General features: G+C 52.4%; 4 protein-coding genes across 4 annotated transcripts; 1 reads left to right on the plus strand and 3 right to left on the minus strand.

Annotated features, from left to right (window-relative positions):
• Positions 1 to 168: 168 nt before the first annotated feature.
• Positions 169 to 2,595, plus strand: Z520_10318 (uncharacterized protein; the record flags this gene model as incomplete). The annotated part of the gene is made up of 4 exons (XM_016780811.1): positions 169 to 450; positions 500 to 779; positions 837 to 1,546; positions 1,594 to 2,595. 4 exons carry the CDS (start codon positions 169 to 171, stop codon positions 2,593 to 2,595), a joined length of 2,274 nt encoding a protein of 757 aa, XP_016628104.1.
• Positions 2,596 to 3,901: 1,306 nt separating this feature from the next.
• Positions 3,902 to 8,167, minus strand: Z520_10319 (uncharacterized protein; the record flags this gene model as incomplete). Its single annotated transcript, XM_016780812.1, has 1 exon — positions 3,902 to 8,167. One exon carries the CDS (start codon positions 8,165 to 8,167, stop codon positions 3,902 to 3,904), a length of 4,266 nt encoding a protein of 1,421 aa, XP_016628105.1.
• A 512-nt stretch (positions 8,168 to 8,679) lies between these two features.
• Z520_10320 (uncharacterized protein) lies at positions 8,680 to 9,591 on the minus strand (the record flags this gene model as incomplete). The annotated part of the gene is made up of 3 exons (XM_016780813.1): positions 8,680 to 8,928; positions 9,034 to 9,279; positions 9,340 to 9,591. 3 exons carry the CDS (start codon positions 9,589 to 9,591, stop codon positions 8,680 to 8,682), a joined length of 747 nt encoding a protein of 248 aa, XP_016628106.1.
• Positions 9,592 to 13,619: 4,028 nt separating this feature from the next.
• Positions 13,620 to 16,073, minus strand: Z520_10321 (uncharacterized protein; the record flags this gene model as incomplete). Its single annotated transcript, XM_016780814.1, has 1 exon — positions 13,620 to 16,073. The coding sequence occupies one exon, from the start codon at positions 16,071 to 16,073 to the stop codon at positions 13,620 to 13,622; it is 2,454 nt and encodes an 817-aa protein (XP_016628107.1).
• Between the last annotated feature and the right edge of the window lie 402 nt (positions 16,074 to 16,475).

The following is a 16,475-nucleotide window of genomic DNA, read 5'->3' on the forward strand; positions in this document are numbered from 1 at the left end:
ATCTTGCACCTGCCACCCAAAATCGAGGCCATCTTCTGGAGCACTGTTGTAATCTGACACCGCTTTCTCTTCATCCCCTGCACAGTGATTCTCTCTCCCCTATACCGAGGCCTTTCGCTGAGCTGTTGTGGCCTTTGGTGTCGGACATTGGTTGTTCCGTCAGTCGAGATGACCTCCACTCGCCTTGTTGATTCCTTCTCCGATACCGACACTGTTCTCTCTGATCCACCCACGGATCTCGATGATATGGCAAGTGGACAGGACATTGACAGAATGTCGCTTTCTGGTCGGGGACGAAGCCTGGAGCGCAGGTCCATTTCCCGCTCATACCGTTCTGACGACTCCATGACCGATGCCTTCGGTATTGACGACGACTGCAACTGGTATCCGCAAAAGAAGCCTAGATTATCTCGTCACGTCCGCAGCAAGTTCGAAGGTGTGCCAACTGAAGTCAGTGCTGAGTGATACGAGTGTGACGCTACCTCTGACAATGTAACAGATCCTCAACAAGATTGTGTCCTTCTTACCCGATGATCGAGATCTCTTCAGCTTAATGTGTGCCTGTAAGACCTTCGCGCAGGCTTTCAACTCATCTCAGTCGGCAATTTGGCGCCAGCGCTTCGAATCTATCTTCGATTGGCCATTCATCGATCACGCGACAGACTTTGCATCGGCGTATCAGCTGCGGAAATTCGTGCTCAAGCATTTCGTCGAGTTTACCGACCCTGACGACGAAAGGTTACTGATTCAACTGGAGGTTCTGAGGGATATGGTATTAGGTAAGTCTAATAATATAAATGAGTACACAAGCCCACGAAGCTGACTATTCTACTCAGAGGCCTACAATCAACCACCGCAGTACCTTCCTCGGCGGTCGACGTCTCTCAATCTTGCGGCACTTACATCTGATAACTCACCATGGATACAAGTGTTTCTGTCCTGTCCTTTCTTCCCGAGTCCTTACGAACGATACGGTCAAAGATTTCCAGCTTTCGACGCTCTCTCAGTTTGTTTATCTCATCTTCTGTTGTCACCGGCGTCTCGATTGGCCTACACTGTGAAATCATCAAGGACGAACTACGATCTGGCCATCGTATACAATTGGGATACTCCCCTATCTCTTTTATATCGCAAACTAGAGAGGCAGAATGAAAAGGTAACACAGGTCATGTCCAAGGTGCGCATTAAACGGTATGGCGGCAGACTCCACAGACGATCTCACACTGGCAATCCGACGTACGAACTCGACACCTATACGCTCCTTCACATCCGCAACTTCTGGCACCGTCATCTAATCCAAACAGTGAAAGGATTTGGATCGACGGATATTACCGAGAATACATATGCAAAAATGGCAAAGGAGTTGATGCGCTATGGTATCACTCCTACGCAGTGGGATAGGCCTCTTACGGAAGGTTCATTATTAGAGATTCCCACAGAGTGGTACGGACACTATTCTACGCTAGGTAGTAACTGGCCAAGGAAGCGGCAAGAGCTGGAGGAAGTACAGAGCCTGGCCGAAGACTGGCAGGAGGTTGATCCTCTGGTAAGTGATTGGACCAGGGCCTTAAGGGGTACTAATGGAAGGGTTAGAAACTTGATTTTGCCATCTCCCGAGACAACGACGTCGATGGCTTCTGGTCGCCCATTTTCAAAAACATCCCGGCTTTTCAAAAGGCAATCCCCGAGTCCACCCAGTGCGTATTCATCCGAGGCCTCGCGCCCTTTGTCCAGCTATCATCTAGCGATTCTAGGAGAGGACTCGACTCAGCTTCACGACCCGACTTAGCTTCACAAGCTACACTCACGCTTCCCACAGCGCCACGATTACCCAAATATCACCCCTACCTAGCCCTTCGTCTTCGTGGTGTTATACACTCCATCCCCCAACCACAGGCAAACGACAAGGTGAAGACAGATCACAGCATACCGGGATTTAACCATATTATTATGATCCTCTACAAACCCACCAAAAGGTACCTGATCCAAGTGCTTGAACATGCCGAGGAAGAGTACGGCGACACCTTTACTACACAAATAGTGCAGAATAGCACAGGTTCGACTCTCGACCCAGCTGAGATCGACGCTAGGCTCGACCAGTATCTTCGCTCCAAACTCGTGTCGAACCCTCTCTGGCGAGATGGCTCTAAGCTCGACAAGGACGCGATCGAGGAGATGGAGGAGAAATTCCGGCTTAGCGAGTATTTGGACTGGACCGACATCGACTATGCCTATGCGTACAACGGTGCTATCATTCCCGGCGGAAAGATAATGATGGGGAGGTTTTATAGGATCTCAATGTTAGGGGACGGCGATGGCTTGGAATGGAGCGATAGTTTGGGGGCGTTGGACGAGGATGGTGATGCGGCTGCGGCAGATGGAGGTGCATATGGAGATCCTATGGATCTGGACGAGGTGGGAGGTGGCGATGGACAAGGACAGAATGAGGCTGGGAATCCGAATTCCGCATCGGAGATGACGAGGGATGCGACGAGTCGGCACAAAAAGCGAGAGCGAGGACCCTTTATTTTCTGGTGCCGAGAACAAAAACGACAGCAGGAAACGAGAGCACACACGGCCAAGAGTGAAGGCTGAAGGCTGAAGGCTGAAGGCTGAACACTGAACATTGAAACACTGCAGATGACGCTGGCAGCGAACGCAGAACGGCAACTCATATTGGATTTCCGAGCCACCGTTCATTTACCCATGGGTCTTGATGGAGCTTGACATGCCATGCCATGCCATGACACACAACAAACGAGTTGGAACTGGGTCTGGATTGGCTCTGAGATAGAAACTCCGAGGTTGGAGCGAGTTGAGCTGCCTTGAAACCTTGCTGGAAAATGGAAATCCGATTGCGAAATCACAGTCTATCGTGCTCATTTGACTCTATTTGACATCAACCTATCTATCTATCTCCGCATCGCGGCTAGCCTGACTTCAGGAAATAAGTGGGCACGGGTCTGACGAGAAGAGAAGAGCGAGCGACACGACACGGCACGACACGGCACGACAGGGGTAGCAAATACAAGTGATTGGCCTATTAGTTAGGGGGGTGAGTATCACTTATAAAGGGGGGTTGGTTATTCTATCTGACTCTTCAGCACAGGCGGGAATTCTTGACAACTTGATCACCGAATATTAAGCTGTGTTTTCTTATATGGCGGGCGACCCCCTTCTTCGATCGTTAATTAAGCTGTGTCACACACACTAATGCTATGCCATGTATTTTCGGACGTCGGCTTGGGCGGGGTGAAATTATGGGCGGAGGGTGAAGATGGCTTGACTACCTAGGTACCTAGCAAGCCGACTTCAAAAAATAAATGGCACAGTCTGATGCAGAGTTTGCTGGCTCGATAACGACGAGTAGGCCACCTATCTTGTGATAGTCAGTACTAGTACCTAGTAAGTACGAGGATCCCGCTATACTCAAGAGCAGACCGGATATCCTTTGTACGGGAAGATAATCTGATAGCTAATAGTTAATCACTTGTACTTTGTTGGCGGCGTGCCCTCCCCTCCCTTCGTAAGACTTGTGCCACTTATTTTTTGAAGTCGGCTCGCTAGGTACGTACATACAGCCTTGTCTCCGTGCGTCAAATGTCAAATAACATTGCTGTGAAGCCTCTTTTGGACACGCGGTGAGCCCAGGCTGAAAAGTCTAGTTGATTCAATACTGCCTGTTGTTGTACCTCGTACGTCTGGAGAAAATAAAAGAGGCACCCTCGAACACCCCCGAATATGCAGCAAGCTGTCCTGTTTTCTACGGCCGCCTTGTCCACCGCTACGGGACACTGTCGTGTCCAGGTTTTGGCGGTGGTTGCGTCGCCTTTGGGTGTTTTGTATGGGAAGCCAGGAAAGAGGGATGCCTCAAGAAGAACCACCTCTCAGCCTCGGATTCTCAACTTGTTGCAAACCTGCTTTCCGCTGCCTCTGCCCTCAAGAATCTGCCCACCTCCGTGTTTGCAGGCTGATTCTCAGCCAAAGCGTCCAGGCCCACCTCCCCACGTCGTCCGACATGTCCGAACAAACACGACCACAGATCTTCCTTGTCTACCATTTCCCCACCCGACTTGCCCGAAGCAAGTAAGCGACTGAGGTCTGCGGCTTGTAATTCCATGGAATTGGCGGCATCGATTGCATTCTCTTGCAGAGCGTTATTTGTGGTGGGGGTGTGTGTGCCCGACTGAGAGGCTGAAGATGCACCTGTGCCGCTCTTGCCTTTACCCTTTTGTCCGCTGCCGCCATTGCTGCTATTGCTTTTCATGTGCGCCAACCGCCGTGTAACACTGATGTCGTAAATGGATTCCTCGACTGTGTCGGCAATGAGATACATCCACACCGTCGTCGGCCGATGCTGCCCAATACGGTGGACTCGCGCAATGGCTTGCAGCTCGATGGCTGTGTTGATGAGTGGTTCGCAGAGAAAGACATGGCTTGCAACTACAAGATTCAAGCCCGCGGAGTGCGCCTTCGCGTGGAGCAGAAAACACTCAATGGCCGGATCAGATTTGAACTTTTCGGTGCCATTCTTCACATCAATGCGGGTTGACGAAATTTTGTACGACGAAAATGCCCGGCTGAGTACGTCGATAAATTCGCGATATTGCGAGAAGATGATGGATTTGGAGCCTGGGTCGTGCTCGCGAAGCCACAGAAGATGACGACAGAGGAAATCGATCTTGCTGCCAAAACTAGGGCCTCGAATGTCAATGTTCTTGATCTGGTTCAACATTGCTGTGCTGATATCGGAGTAGATCGATTGGTCATGATGATGGTCCAAAGTCGAAGATGTGGATGACGAGGCAGAGCTCGATGGAGATTCGGCTTGCACAGCTATCTCAGCGGGTTTGTAGGTAATGTCGTGGAAGCTGTTGGGATGCAGCCTTGTTTTACACACAGGACAGTTATGGTGCTGACTGACCCAAAGCATCAAACAATTTTTGCATGTTAGGTGGCCACAGTTGGTCATGGCGCCGACCTCAAAGGCATCGGTACAGATGACGCAGATTCTAGGGCCTGTTGACTTTGACTCTGTCTTCATGTGCATCAGATATCGAAGCTTGGCAGAGCCAGAGACAATCTTCTGCTGTAGTCTGGCTTCCTCGTCCTCGAATTCTTCGTAGTGTGGTTGAAAGAGGGGTTTTCCCACATTCTCCTCCTGATATGGTGCAACAGTGTCAGAAATCTTCTGAAGCGCGCGGTAATATTCGAGCCGACTGTTCATGGTATCGCGGAAGTGATTCACCTCCTGCTCGAGACTGTTGAGAGCTTTCGTCTGTGCCGTATTAAGTTGCTGAACGTGTCTCAGGATACGCTCTAGGATCGCCAGCTCCTGAGTCGCACGGGTCTGGTGGTTTCCTTCTTGCCATTGTAAAGACGACGCCATCTGTCTGATTTCGGCGATGATACCCCGTAGACAACCCAGGTTACTGACTTTCACACGCTTTTCCTCACGCTCGGCAAGCAGTTGGCGCATCAAGTCAGGCGCAGGTCCCTCCCCTTCCTTCGCGATTCGGAGGAATTGCTTCATTTCCTGTTTGATGAGTAGGTTTTCTTGACCATTGAGCGCTTCGGAGCGGTCCGCAAACAGAGCCCTAAGAGCTTCCATGTATACGTACATCTCATCTTGATGCTTGGTCGAACTCTCGTACTCATCACCCTGGAGTTCGATGCCTTCGTCCTCGTCGATAAGAGCTTGGCTCAAGAAGTCCGCCATCTTCTGCCGCAGTTCGTGGAATTGCGCTGCCTGGACATTCATCGCTTTGCAATAGTAGTGAAGTTTCTCGAAGACCTTCCTGCTTTCTATCCCGCCATAACCCGAAGGCTCTGTCATGGGTGGAATCTGAGTCACCCCGCTTGCCAAAGTGGTTCTGACTGTGGTAATCATCTTGTTCACATGACCTGTGGCCTCTTTGAGCAGTTCTCCACGGATTGACTTTGCTTCTTCATATGCTGCTGTCTCCTTTTTCTCCAGCTGCTCATAGTCCTCGCTTTCCGGAAGATGCGTGGATTTCAGTTGAAAGTACGCATTTGCCATGAAGAAAATGGCGATGTGCTGCACCTCCAAAGCAGATCGCAATCGAGCCCTCAACGTGGTTAGCCGTGGATTCGCCTCATCGTCGTCTTGCTTCTCCTTCTTGACATCCGATGACTGTCGCTCTTCTTCATATTGTTTTCGGCATTCGCTTACAATGTCGACAGACTCGTCATAGACCCCTTTCCAGATGCGAAGCGCTTCGTGGGTGTCTTTGGCGTTTTCTAGCAACTGTCCTCTCCTAATCTGCGCAACCAACCGATTCCGCTGTGCAGTACGGAGCTGGCCTTCGTGTTGATCAATCATCACATCCAACACTTGTTCGACCGTCCGAAGAGGACCATTTGTGTTTCGACCCAAAGCACGCCTATTACGACCTCCAACTTCAGGATGAAGGCATGTCTGCCGCAGACGAGTAAGCCAAGTCCGCATTTTCTCTACCATCGCAGGGGAGTCTGGATCCCAGTCGTCGCCTAAAGGGGCGCCCGCCCGATCGAGGCCGCACTCCTCGCAAAACTCCTGAAAGAGCTGGGCGTAATGCTGTTCTTCGATGGCGGTAAAGGGGATTGTTATGGTATGTCGGCTTTGCGGCGGTAGTCGCAAGTCCTCACGGACGAACTCCTTCGAGTGCCTCATAGCGATCTCTCCCAACATTGCTCGGAACAAAGGGCGGTGGTAACTGATGAGGTAGTCCCACAGCCGCGGTGACCGACACCATGGCTCATAGCGGAGGAAGAGTAGGAGGCCGTACAAGTCTCGATGTCCTTTCCTAAGCGGAGTACCTGTGACTGCCCAAGCATTGGAACGTGGAATAAGACGAGCCACTGTGGCTGCCGAGGATACACCGCTCTCAACCATCTGAGCCTCGTCTAGGCAGACACGCCACCACGAGATTTGAGTCAACGGGCTTTTCGGCGCTTCCTCACGTTTGTAGCGCAGGTTTCGATCTGGCTTCTCAGCCACATAGTGTACTTCCTTTGCTATGACATTGTATGTCGTCAACACCACGTCTTGGCTGAGTAGTTGTTCGGTGAGCTTCTCCCCAGACTTCCTGTAGCTGTTAACTCCTGGATAATGGAAAACACTCAGCGACGGAGCATGTGTTTGGAGTTCGTCCTTCCACTGCTCGAGGATTGACGGAGGTGTGATGATCAAGGTAGCAGGAGATGGTTTCAACCCGTGAAGCTCAGGTGTCCAGTCAATTCTAGGATGCAGGCAGATAAGAGCGATGATTTCCAGCGTCTTTCCCAACCCCATCTCATCTGCCAGTATCCCGCCTGAGGCCGATGCAAAATGCTCGTCGACTGCAGATAGACTTGTTGTTGCAACTCCCAATGCATGATTGACATAGCAGATTCCACTGCACGGTGTCTCAAGCTTTTCAAATCCTCTCGGAAGCCAGCTCCCGGAGGGCTTCGGCAGTGACTCGAGGTGGCCATTTGGTTGCACACCGACACCTTCTCTTGAGAGAAGCCACCGCACAGCACGTCTCTGGAACGGGTACAATTGCGATTCGAGGTGTGGGATTCGAATGTCCGCGGAGTTGGCATCTGTCTTCTTGGGAACGTGAACATTGTCATAGAACTGACGGGGATTCCAGGGTTCAAATGTGGGCACGGCGGGTTCAGCAGGGGGCAGATAGCGTCCCAGCATATCAAGTAGAATGGGATCTACCTTGTCTCGACACAGGGCGGTATCTTCCCATAGAATGCTCAGCTGGAGGCTGACTCCGTGGCCCGCACGCTGTACCACAGCATACGCACAGGCGAGGGGAAGCGCCGCAGGACGTTTGTATCTCACCACTGAGTCCAACTTTTGAGCATCTTCCAGGATCTGCAGATCACTGGCTGACAGACTGTCCGTCAAGATGTGCTTGCTGCTTCTGCCTCGCCCGATGGAGAATCGAATGCCATAGCATCTCTTCGACTTCGTCACCTCCTGTACAGTAACTTCCAGAGAAGCTTCGTCGGAAGTCTCGGTGAAAAGGTCGGGGTCGGCCTTTGAGGCTTTCAGGTGCGTTTGAGCGACTACAATGTACTCAGAGAACGGGGCAGCGGGGCAAATAGAAGGCTGGTCGAGATTCGGTGCAATCTTGCGTCTCTTCGGCGCTGGCCCGTCAAGCGCGTCCATTGTCAAAAATCATCAAAGAACGAAAACATAAACGCCAAATCAAAACAAGGGTGAAGGATGGATTGGGGCTGCAGCGTGCAGGCAGAAAGAGACGACAAAGTGAAAAGGGCAACTCGAGCACGACTGTGGCAAAGCGCAGGTCGACCGAGCGCCCTGGACGAGTTTATCGATAAGGGGTCACGTGAGCGGGGATCTGGTGACTAAGCAGGGGTCCTCGTTATAGCTCCGATTTCTCGGGAATCACGAGCTGCGCCCCTTGATCCATAAGCATGGCCTAGCATGGCCTTTAGCCTATCCCAGTGACCAAAGATTCCAAAGGATTTTGCCACTCGGCGTCCCCAAGCAGAGTTCTATGTCATGTCGATTCGTGAACTATTGTCCGGATAATAATAATGAGCTTCAACGAAGAGCTGTCTTCGTCAGCTACGCTGCCTGTGTCAGCCTCAGGCGCCAATTCGGCGGCCTGCCGTGTCCGTCGTGTTCTGTCGTACTCGCATCCAATCGCAAGACCTTCAACGAGAAGGTGGCGGTTGCATTCCAAGGGTGTTTGATTCTTCAGCCTCCGTGCCCGCGTCGGCCGTGCCGCCATCCTGGGATTTGCTCTCGAGCGTTTCAATGTGCTTCAGTAGCGACTGGTTGAAGTCTCTGAGCATCACAATCTCATCCGATTGCGATTTGACCTTTGCCCTCAACTGCTCGAGCTTCGCCTCGCTGCGCAATCGGTGGTTCCGTTGCGCTTTTCGATTCTGTTCTTTCCGCCTCTGCAGATGAGTTAGCTTAGCCCAGTGAGTCTCGTGTGGGCGCGCAGGGTGAAATGTGGACCAGGCGCGAGTAGATCCACATGGCCAACAACCATCGATACTGACCTCTTTCTTCTTTTCACAGATCTTGCAAGGGAGATTCTGACTGTTACATCGTCCCTGACCCAAACATTCCGCCTCTGTATCCGGGCTTTCTTGGACAGCCGAATTGGTCCGTGCTAGTTGCAAAGAGTCGCCAGGACTGCCGAAGTGCTCTGTTGCGAAATCGAGGGGAGAGTCAAGCGGCGTAAGGTCATCCGCGAAGCTGAGGGCTTTGTGGTTCGACACAAACGAGGGGTTTATTTGACTGAGCTATGAGCTTTGTCAGGAACGGGCCTGGTTGTAGGCTCGCGATTCTGTAATCCACCTTACATCAGAAAAGTCGGTGCATATGTCCATCGCCATGTCGTAGTAGCCCAGAGACTCCCAGTACTGGCCCGGTATGTAGCAATAGGGATTGCTTGCTGGGCGCTGCGGTTGCTGGTGCGATTGTGTTTGAGGTTGTGACGGGGTTTGTGGCGTAGGCCTATCCAGACTGCCAGCGTGAAAGACGGATATGAAACTGTCCATGCTGCGAGCACCCTGAGGAGCTTGCGGCCGAGGTCTGGTTGATTTCTCTCTCATGGCGGTGGAAGGACGCTGCGAGCAGAGAGCTGTTAGAATAGGAAGGGTCTTGGAAGGATCGAAAATACATACTCAACCACCAAAGTATGCTGTGATGCTGGTCAGCGTTGCATGCGCACGCAAGCATAGATTTCTGTGGAGAGTTTATCCGAGCAGCCTTGTATAGCGAAAGAGGAGGTGAAGCACTTTGAAAGCGCGCGCTACAGTACTTGAGGAGATGAAAACAACAACAAAAGAAACAAAAACAAATAAAGGATGAGGACAATCTCGTATAGCTTGCGTCTCGGCCCTCGTTGCCTCAGCCTCCTACGTCTAGACGGCAGACGTCTCCCTGGGCAGACAGATGGCCCCAGGCAGGGTATCTCGAAAAGGAAATGGGGCAGGACGAGTTTCGAGAACAGCGCCCTCTCCAGGGACACAGAACTGACACCCTGCTTCTTGTGACAAACTGATTAGTTAAGAGTGCAGCAGTCAAGCAATGAGCCATGACCCATGAAGCACGAGCTTATAGCCCGACGAACACTCCTTCACCCTCCGCAGGGCAAAAGGCATGGTTTCCCGCCGGAGGCTACCCTACCCAAAGCAATCCGGGCTTTGGGACCTTTCAAGGTATAAGGTCGAGATGTGGTAGAGTGGAGCCACGTGGATGGGACGTCTGCCATATAAACGGTGGACGTTCCCCTGCTTGTTGGTTACAAAGTTCCAGGTGGGTGCCGGTGGGTGCCAGTGGGTGCCAGGGCTGAGACGGAGGGCTTATCTAAAGCGACTGGGGGTCTCTCGGGAGCACATGGATTGGAGAAAGGTGACGAGTCAAACGTTGAGACGGGCCACCTATTGTATCAGGCGTCCTATCCCAGAATTGTTTTCCCGTATCTCGAACTTTAGCCCAAGCCGGTGATGACCCGGGGAGGGTTGGAAGGAGAGACGGGATGTGCACTTACAGACGATCCTCCTGGGGCTTGTCTCGGTCTGGGCAATTCCCTTCTGTCCCTTGTTGATATGCAAGGACGAAGACCCCGGTAGGACGTCGCTTAACGTGGGGCTCAGCGTACCGATGGGATCCATCAGAGGCCTTCCAATAGGACAGAATAGAGGTTAGTAAGAAAACTGCAGGTCGTCGGCCCTATCACAGCACATCGAATAAGAGGAGGCGGTCAAGCCAGGAGCATTCTGCAGCAATTTCTCCTATTACCCAGCACCTCGTATAGCGGTACTGGCAGACGAGACGCAGTCCCCGAGGTCAATGTCTCTCTCACGCGGGGTGAGAGAAATCAGCCCTGACTCGAACCAATGAGAAAAGCGCCGTTTGCAGACGACTAAAATATGCAAATGTGCCTGGCATGACCACAGGCTTCTGGCTCTCGAGACGCAGGGAAATCCTCTAGCTGGCAGCGGACCTGGAATGGTAGCCACACATGCAACTCCCACGAGCTTCTCAGGAGAACTGGGAGCAGGAGACGGTTGGATCATCAGGTCGTTAGACGGCAATCCAAAGTCCGTCTTGTTTTAGAGCGACGCCATGCATGTGTGTGATGATATCATGACTTGCCCCTCAGCACATTTGCTCAATACCATTCGCACAGATAGTTCAAGTTTGTGATTGCTCGGGGCTCTCGAGGGAAGTTTCCCACTAAATGAGTCAGCCATTCGCTTAGGATAAGTCAGCATAATGCCGACCGCCTTCAACGCAACACATTTTGTAGACCTACAGAAGAAGATCACGGTCACGTGGCAACAATGGTGAGGAACAGCATAAGGGTGCTTCTTGCTTGATTTGAGAGAAGGGAAAGGAAACAAAGAAGAAAATTGTGATGATGATGCTGGTATCATGCAGATTGAGTCTGCGTCGGTGTGTCGACAGGACTCATCCAGATTGCTCTCCGTTTCTCTACCCACGCGAACATCGATATCAAGTACGCAGAACTCGAAGCCAGTAAGTTGTTTTCCAGTCGGAGAGTATTTTGGATATCTGCCTTTTCCCAATCACGTATGTTGCCGAGCAGGAGCCGCTGTACCAAAGCCCCATCTGCAAAAGCTTCAATTCACAGAATACCGGCGGTGGATAGGCTCTATGTCCTAGAGTACCGTTCGACAGGGTTGGAGTATGTTTGTGTTGTGGCAGCCTGTTTGACTTACAGTCGGGCCTAGTAGTCATCGTGCACAGGGTCGAAAGCCACCTGCCAAAAGCAACCCACCTCGACAAGTTGCAGTTTTGGGTTCAGACGCAATCCAGTAAGTTTGGAAGAGGTATTGGTTGGATTGGGAGATAACGCCAGGGATTGTTGCGTCGTAAAATGTCCCATTCAGCCTTTGTTAATCGAGTGACCAAGCACCAGATGCCTTGCTTCTGTCATGAACCGACGCTAGTGGGAATCATGAGCGCGGACCGCAGACCCTCCCCAGTATTAAGCATGAAAGCAGCCACTCGCACATGCTTGAGACACCCACAGGGAGCAATCACCTTTGGTCATGGGGTAGTTCCCACCCTTGCTTGGAACAGGCGTTTGGATTTGCTGAAGGATCATCGTTGGAAAACCTTCGCTGGTGCAAGCAAGTCCACGGGTTAGTCCCTGAACTAGCTGGAGCCATCATGACAAGCAACTCTTGTGACCATGGGGTCAAATCCCATAGGACAATGCAGAGCCAGCATAAAACTGGCTCTGAGCTGCAGCAGCGTGGGCACTGTCGTCTGCAGGACCAGCACTCCAGCACGCTTCATCTCCACGGCGCCGGACTGCTGCTTACCCTCGGGCCTCGCACTCGTATTTTGATTGACACCGGAGCCGATCTGGGGCCATAATCCCTATCGCATTGCCTATTGGCGCCGGCGATTAGGCATCAGAAGAGACGTTAGGGGGTGGCAAGATCGTTGTTGTTCTTCTACCTAGCTTGACTCTCACTGGGGTCGAAGTCCTAGGCGAGACCAGCAAATAGATGACCGACAGTGATTGGCACCGGTATGATATTCGACAGGGTGGGAACTCGGTAGTCTGCAGTATGTCCCTGGAACCTTGGTGTCCACAGATCAAAAGCACAAACTTGGGCGCAAGCAGGGTGGTGGTGGATGGCGAGAACGTGTCTTAGTGACTGCTCTCCCTCTGACAGTAGCTTCGCATTGGGCTGTGCGTATCAAACAGTCAACAGCCCGACATCTTCACCCAGTGCTCTTAACTATAGCGTCGCATCCTGAGACTTGATTTCCAGACATTCTTCGCAAGACAGGCTCTTTCGGTGGTTGTTTCCCACAGTCTTCTGCCTGCATTGGGACTGGTCACCCACGTTGATCGGTCGACTCGCATACGCTTAGAGGCGAAAATTCTCTCGTACAAAGCCAGGAGAATATCGTCGTCAACAAAGGACGCAATATTCGAGGCCTCGAGAGATGATAATCGGTGTCCTCGATCGTACGTAGGTGGCGAAAGTTACGCTCGTAGCAACCTCGAGGTTGAATTAGTAACGACGCCTTATGACTGGCACGGCTGGGCACAGCCTCCTTTGGGCCTTGCGCCTTATCGGATTCATAATCACAGTTTCAAGAAGAAACGAGTTTGCCATCGTACAAGCGGACCAGAGATCTCCCGTCATACTGCATTCCCATGCTATAGTAGATGGCTCGATGGATAGGGACAAAGAACATCGCTGTTGCCTGTGCGGCCGGATCTTGATTGATCCGAACGACGAGTGTTTTTGCCACGCTGAGCATCTTGCGCAGGGCAAGCAGAGAAGCTAAAATCAGCCCCCGGAGCAACTGATGACCGCGTCTACGGCGAGGGTGCGTGAAGTTGTATCAAGATACCTAAGTTGGATCATTACAGCTTCCCGTTGAGGTTGAAAGGGCTTTCTGCGGACGCCACGTCGTTATCCCGGTGATATCGCTTTTCAGCCGCATAGAGGTAATACAGTATACAGGCGACAGCCAACAGTCCTGAGACGAAGTTCGCGGCCAGAACACACACCCACCCCTGACCTGACTCTCCCACGAAAGCTGCAGAGAGAGTTTCCGGAGGATGGGTTGCCAGAACGGCCAATTAATCCATATCCATGTCACTCTCTTCGCCCTCGCCCTCCCCATCGGCATGGGAATCGTCGTCGTCCATATCGTCGTCGCTTCGCTCAGCAAGCAGATCTTGGGTGATTTCATCGTTGAGATCTCTTCCTCCAGTCCGGCTAGCTTGAGCAGACCTTCCCACTTCAGGAAGGGGCTTATGTGCGGGAGACTCACGCGTGCGTCGCTTCTTGCGTGTGCCATTTGTGAGTGGCCGAGAACGGGCTGCAGTAGTGAGATTGTCTTCGGCGGCCTGGTGGCGTTGGAGTCGGGCATGGTATACCGCGAGATCACGGTCTCCACCCCAGACTTCCAAACGCCTCCCTGTCTTCCTCAGAACTTTGGTCCATGTTTCCACTTCCTCACCGTGATCATCGGGTTCGTAGCCAACAGGAGTCTCTCCGGGTTCGGGTTCGTCGCCATGCCATCTGCGGCCAAGCACACCAGCAAAGCCAGTACCGCCGGTCTCTTCTTCCTCTTCGCTGTCATACGTTGGAGGAAGCTCGCTGACTCGTCTAGCTGCCTGCAGCAGCCATCTGCACCCGTCCCTCATCTGCCGTGCTTCTTGAAGGGCCTGCCTACGACGTCTCCGCAGGGCCCATTCGACCCGACGCTGTCTATGCTCCTCTAGTTCACGCTGGTACCCTGTCCTGGCCCTAGCCTTGGTGCCAGCCCCACCAGTTGCCGGCTCAGGTCGGCCCCCTATCACGTCAGTCTCGTTCTTTCCTCGGTGTGCAACAAACTGACCGATGCCTGGATGATTTCCAGTACCAGGGTGTCCAGGTTGAGGCGTCCCTCGGTACCGCTCCGTCGTGTCTGGAGTACTAGCATTGCGACCTGATTTGAGCAAGCTTCTGGGGCCATCACTCTGTCTAGCACCCCCTCTGCTTCGTGTCGGCGTGTTCTTCCCCCTGACACGCTTGTACCGTCCGCGGCCAGGGTGTGGGTCGACCGCTTCCCAATCGTCATCCAAACTGTCTGCTTGACCCCCTAAAGCGCTGCTCATAAGGTGTCCGTGATGACCAAGAGACTCCGGTGCTGGGGATCGTCCTACACCGGGACTTGCCCGCGAATCCACATCAGAGACGAGGGAGTCTTCGTCTCCGTATGCAGCGCTTTTCTTGAGACGTTTCAGGGCTTTATGGTCTGGGTTTCCTGGGTCAGCCATGACTAATGGTGGTTCATTCGCATTCTCCAGCATGATCCGCCGCCGCTCCTGTGTCATTTTCTCGGCAAAGGCAATCTCCTCCGGCGGGTCAACATTCTCAGCATCACCTTCTGCTTCCGTAATGGTGGTCAGTTTCGGTACCAGTTGTGGTACTGTGTCGGGATCATTCGGATCTTCGTCGTCTCTATACTCTCCAGGCCCATACGGATTCCGCAGTGCGTCTTCCTTTGTGAAGTTGGACTCGAGATACCACCACATGAGCCACAAAAACGCTCTGGCCCTAGTTCCGGATGAGATGGTCGGTCGCATGGCAAGATCAAAGAAATCAACCTTATCAGTAAAGTGCATTTCACTAATCTTGGGCGCAAACTGCGAGAGGACGAATATCAGATTGACTGGATTCGTCCTCGGGACTGGTTTGGCCTTGATCGCCGCCAGTGTGCGAGGTTCGTCTGTGTCCTCGCTTGCGCCTTTGAGGATACTTTTCAGCCTTGGAGCATCCTGTAGTGACTTGTAGTCTCTTTGACTTTTGTAAGCCTGCAGAGACGGGATGGAATGGTAGGTTCTCAGCTGGGCCCTCATCTCTGGAAAGAAGTTCAGTGTCGTGTTCATACGACCCACGTTGACAAGAAGACATATCATTGCCATGTTGTGGGCAGCCTGTCGGTCAACCTGAAGCCTGTCTTTGAGGATCTTGCTGGTCTTGGAACTTCGTGCCATGCAGTCCACATATATATCGGAGAAGAAACAATCGGTTTTGCCATCGCTGATTCGCGTGAAGACTGGCTTCGTGTCTTCGATCACAATCCGCAAAAACTCATACTGGATTTCTTTGCGCCAAAGAGGTGTGCCGTCGGGTTTCTTGATGTGCCTAACCTTGCTCCCCGAGTAGACCGAGCCAACAGTGCCATTGGCCTGTCTTCTCGTGCCCACCGCAGTTCCGATTGTTCTGGGCTCCGATTCGGGAGTGGCCTCTGACTTTTTGTTTCGTGAATGAGATGCCGAGACGACGCTCCCCTCGTCTTCAGTACCCTCGTGTGGTTGTTCATGTATCCAAATTGCACCTTTTCGTGGTCTTGCTTTTCTTCCAGATCCGGCTTTGTGCCGAGGTGCTCGACGACCGCTCGTAGGGGTAGGGCCAGCAGGGGGTTCTTCCACGGTTTCAACCTGCTCTTGATCAAGTTCTGCAAGGTCAGGCTTCGTGTCTTCCATCTGATCGTCGATGGTGTCGCCCTCTGAAGGCGCCGCAGATGGCTCGCGCGAAGTCATTTTGTCGTAGATGTCAGCGGCAGACCAGAGATAAAACTTGATCAACAAGGACTGATTATCATGGTGAAAATGATGCAGCTGAACTCAGGATGAGGCTTAATTGTCAAGGAGACATGGGGTGGGAATGGTCTAAAGGCGACGTCCGCGACTGTCCCGAAAGGATCACGCTAACACGTGACGCCAGAGCTTGGCGGGCCTGCGCTTCGCCCACCTGCTGGGTGCCTGCACCTCTGAGAATCTCTCCTTGTCACCCTGTTGTAGACTCTGTACTCTGTACCGAGTAGACGTCTGTAACTACCTGTACAGTAGTACTTCATCTCGAGACGTCAGGTGCTTGGAGTTCTCGAGTTTCAACAGGCTTTTTAGTTGCACCTATCCCCCTCCTGCTATTCAACACACAGG

Source organism: Fonsecaea multimorphosa, assembly GCF_000836435.1.
Source record: "Fonsecaea multimorphosa CBS 102226 unplaced genomic scaffold supercont1.29, whole genome shotgun sequence".
In the NCBI taxonomy this organism is placed as follows: domain Eukaryota; kingdom Fungi; phylum Ascomycota; class Eurotiomycetes; order Chaetothyriales; family Herpotrichiellaceae; genus Fonsecaea; species Fonsecaea multimorphosa.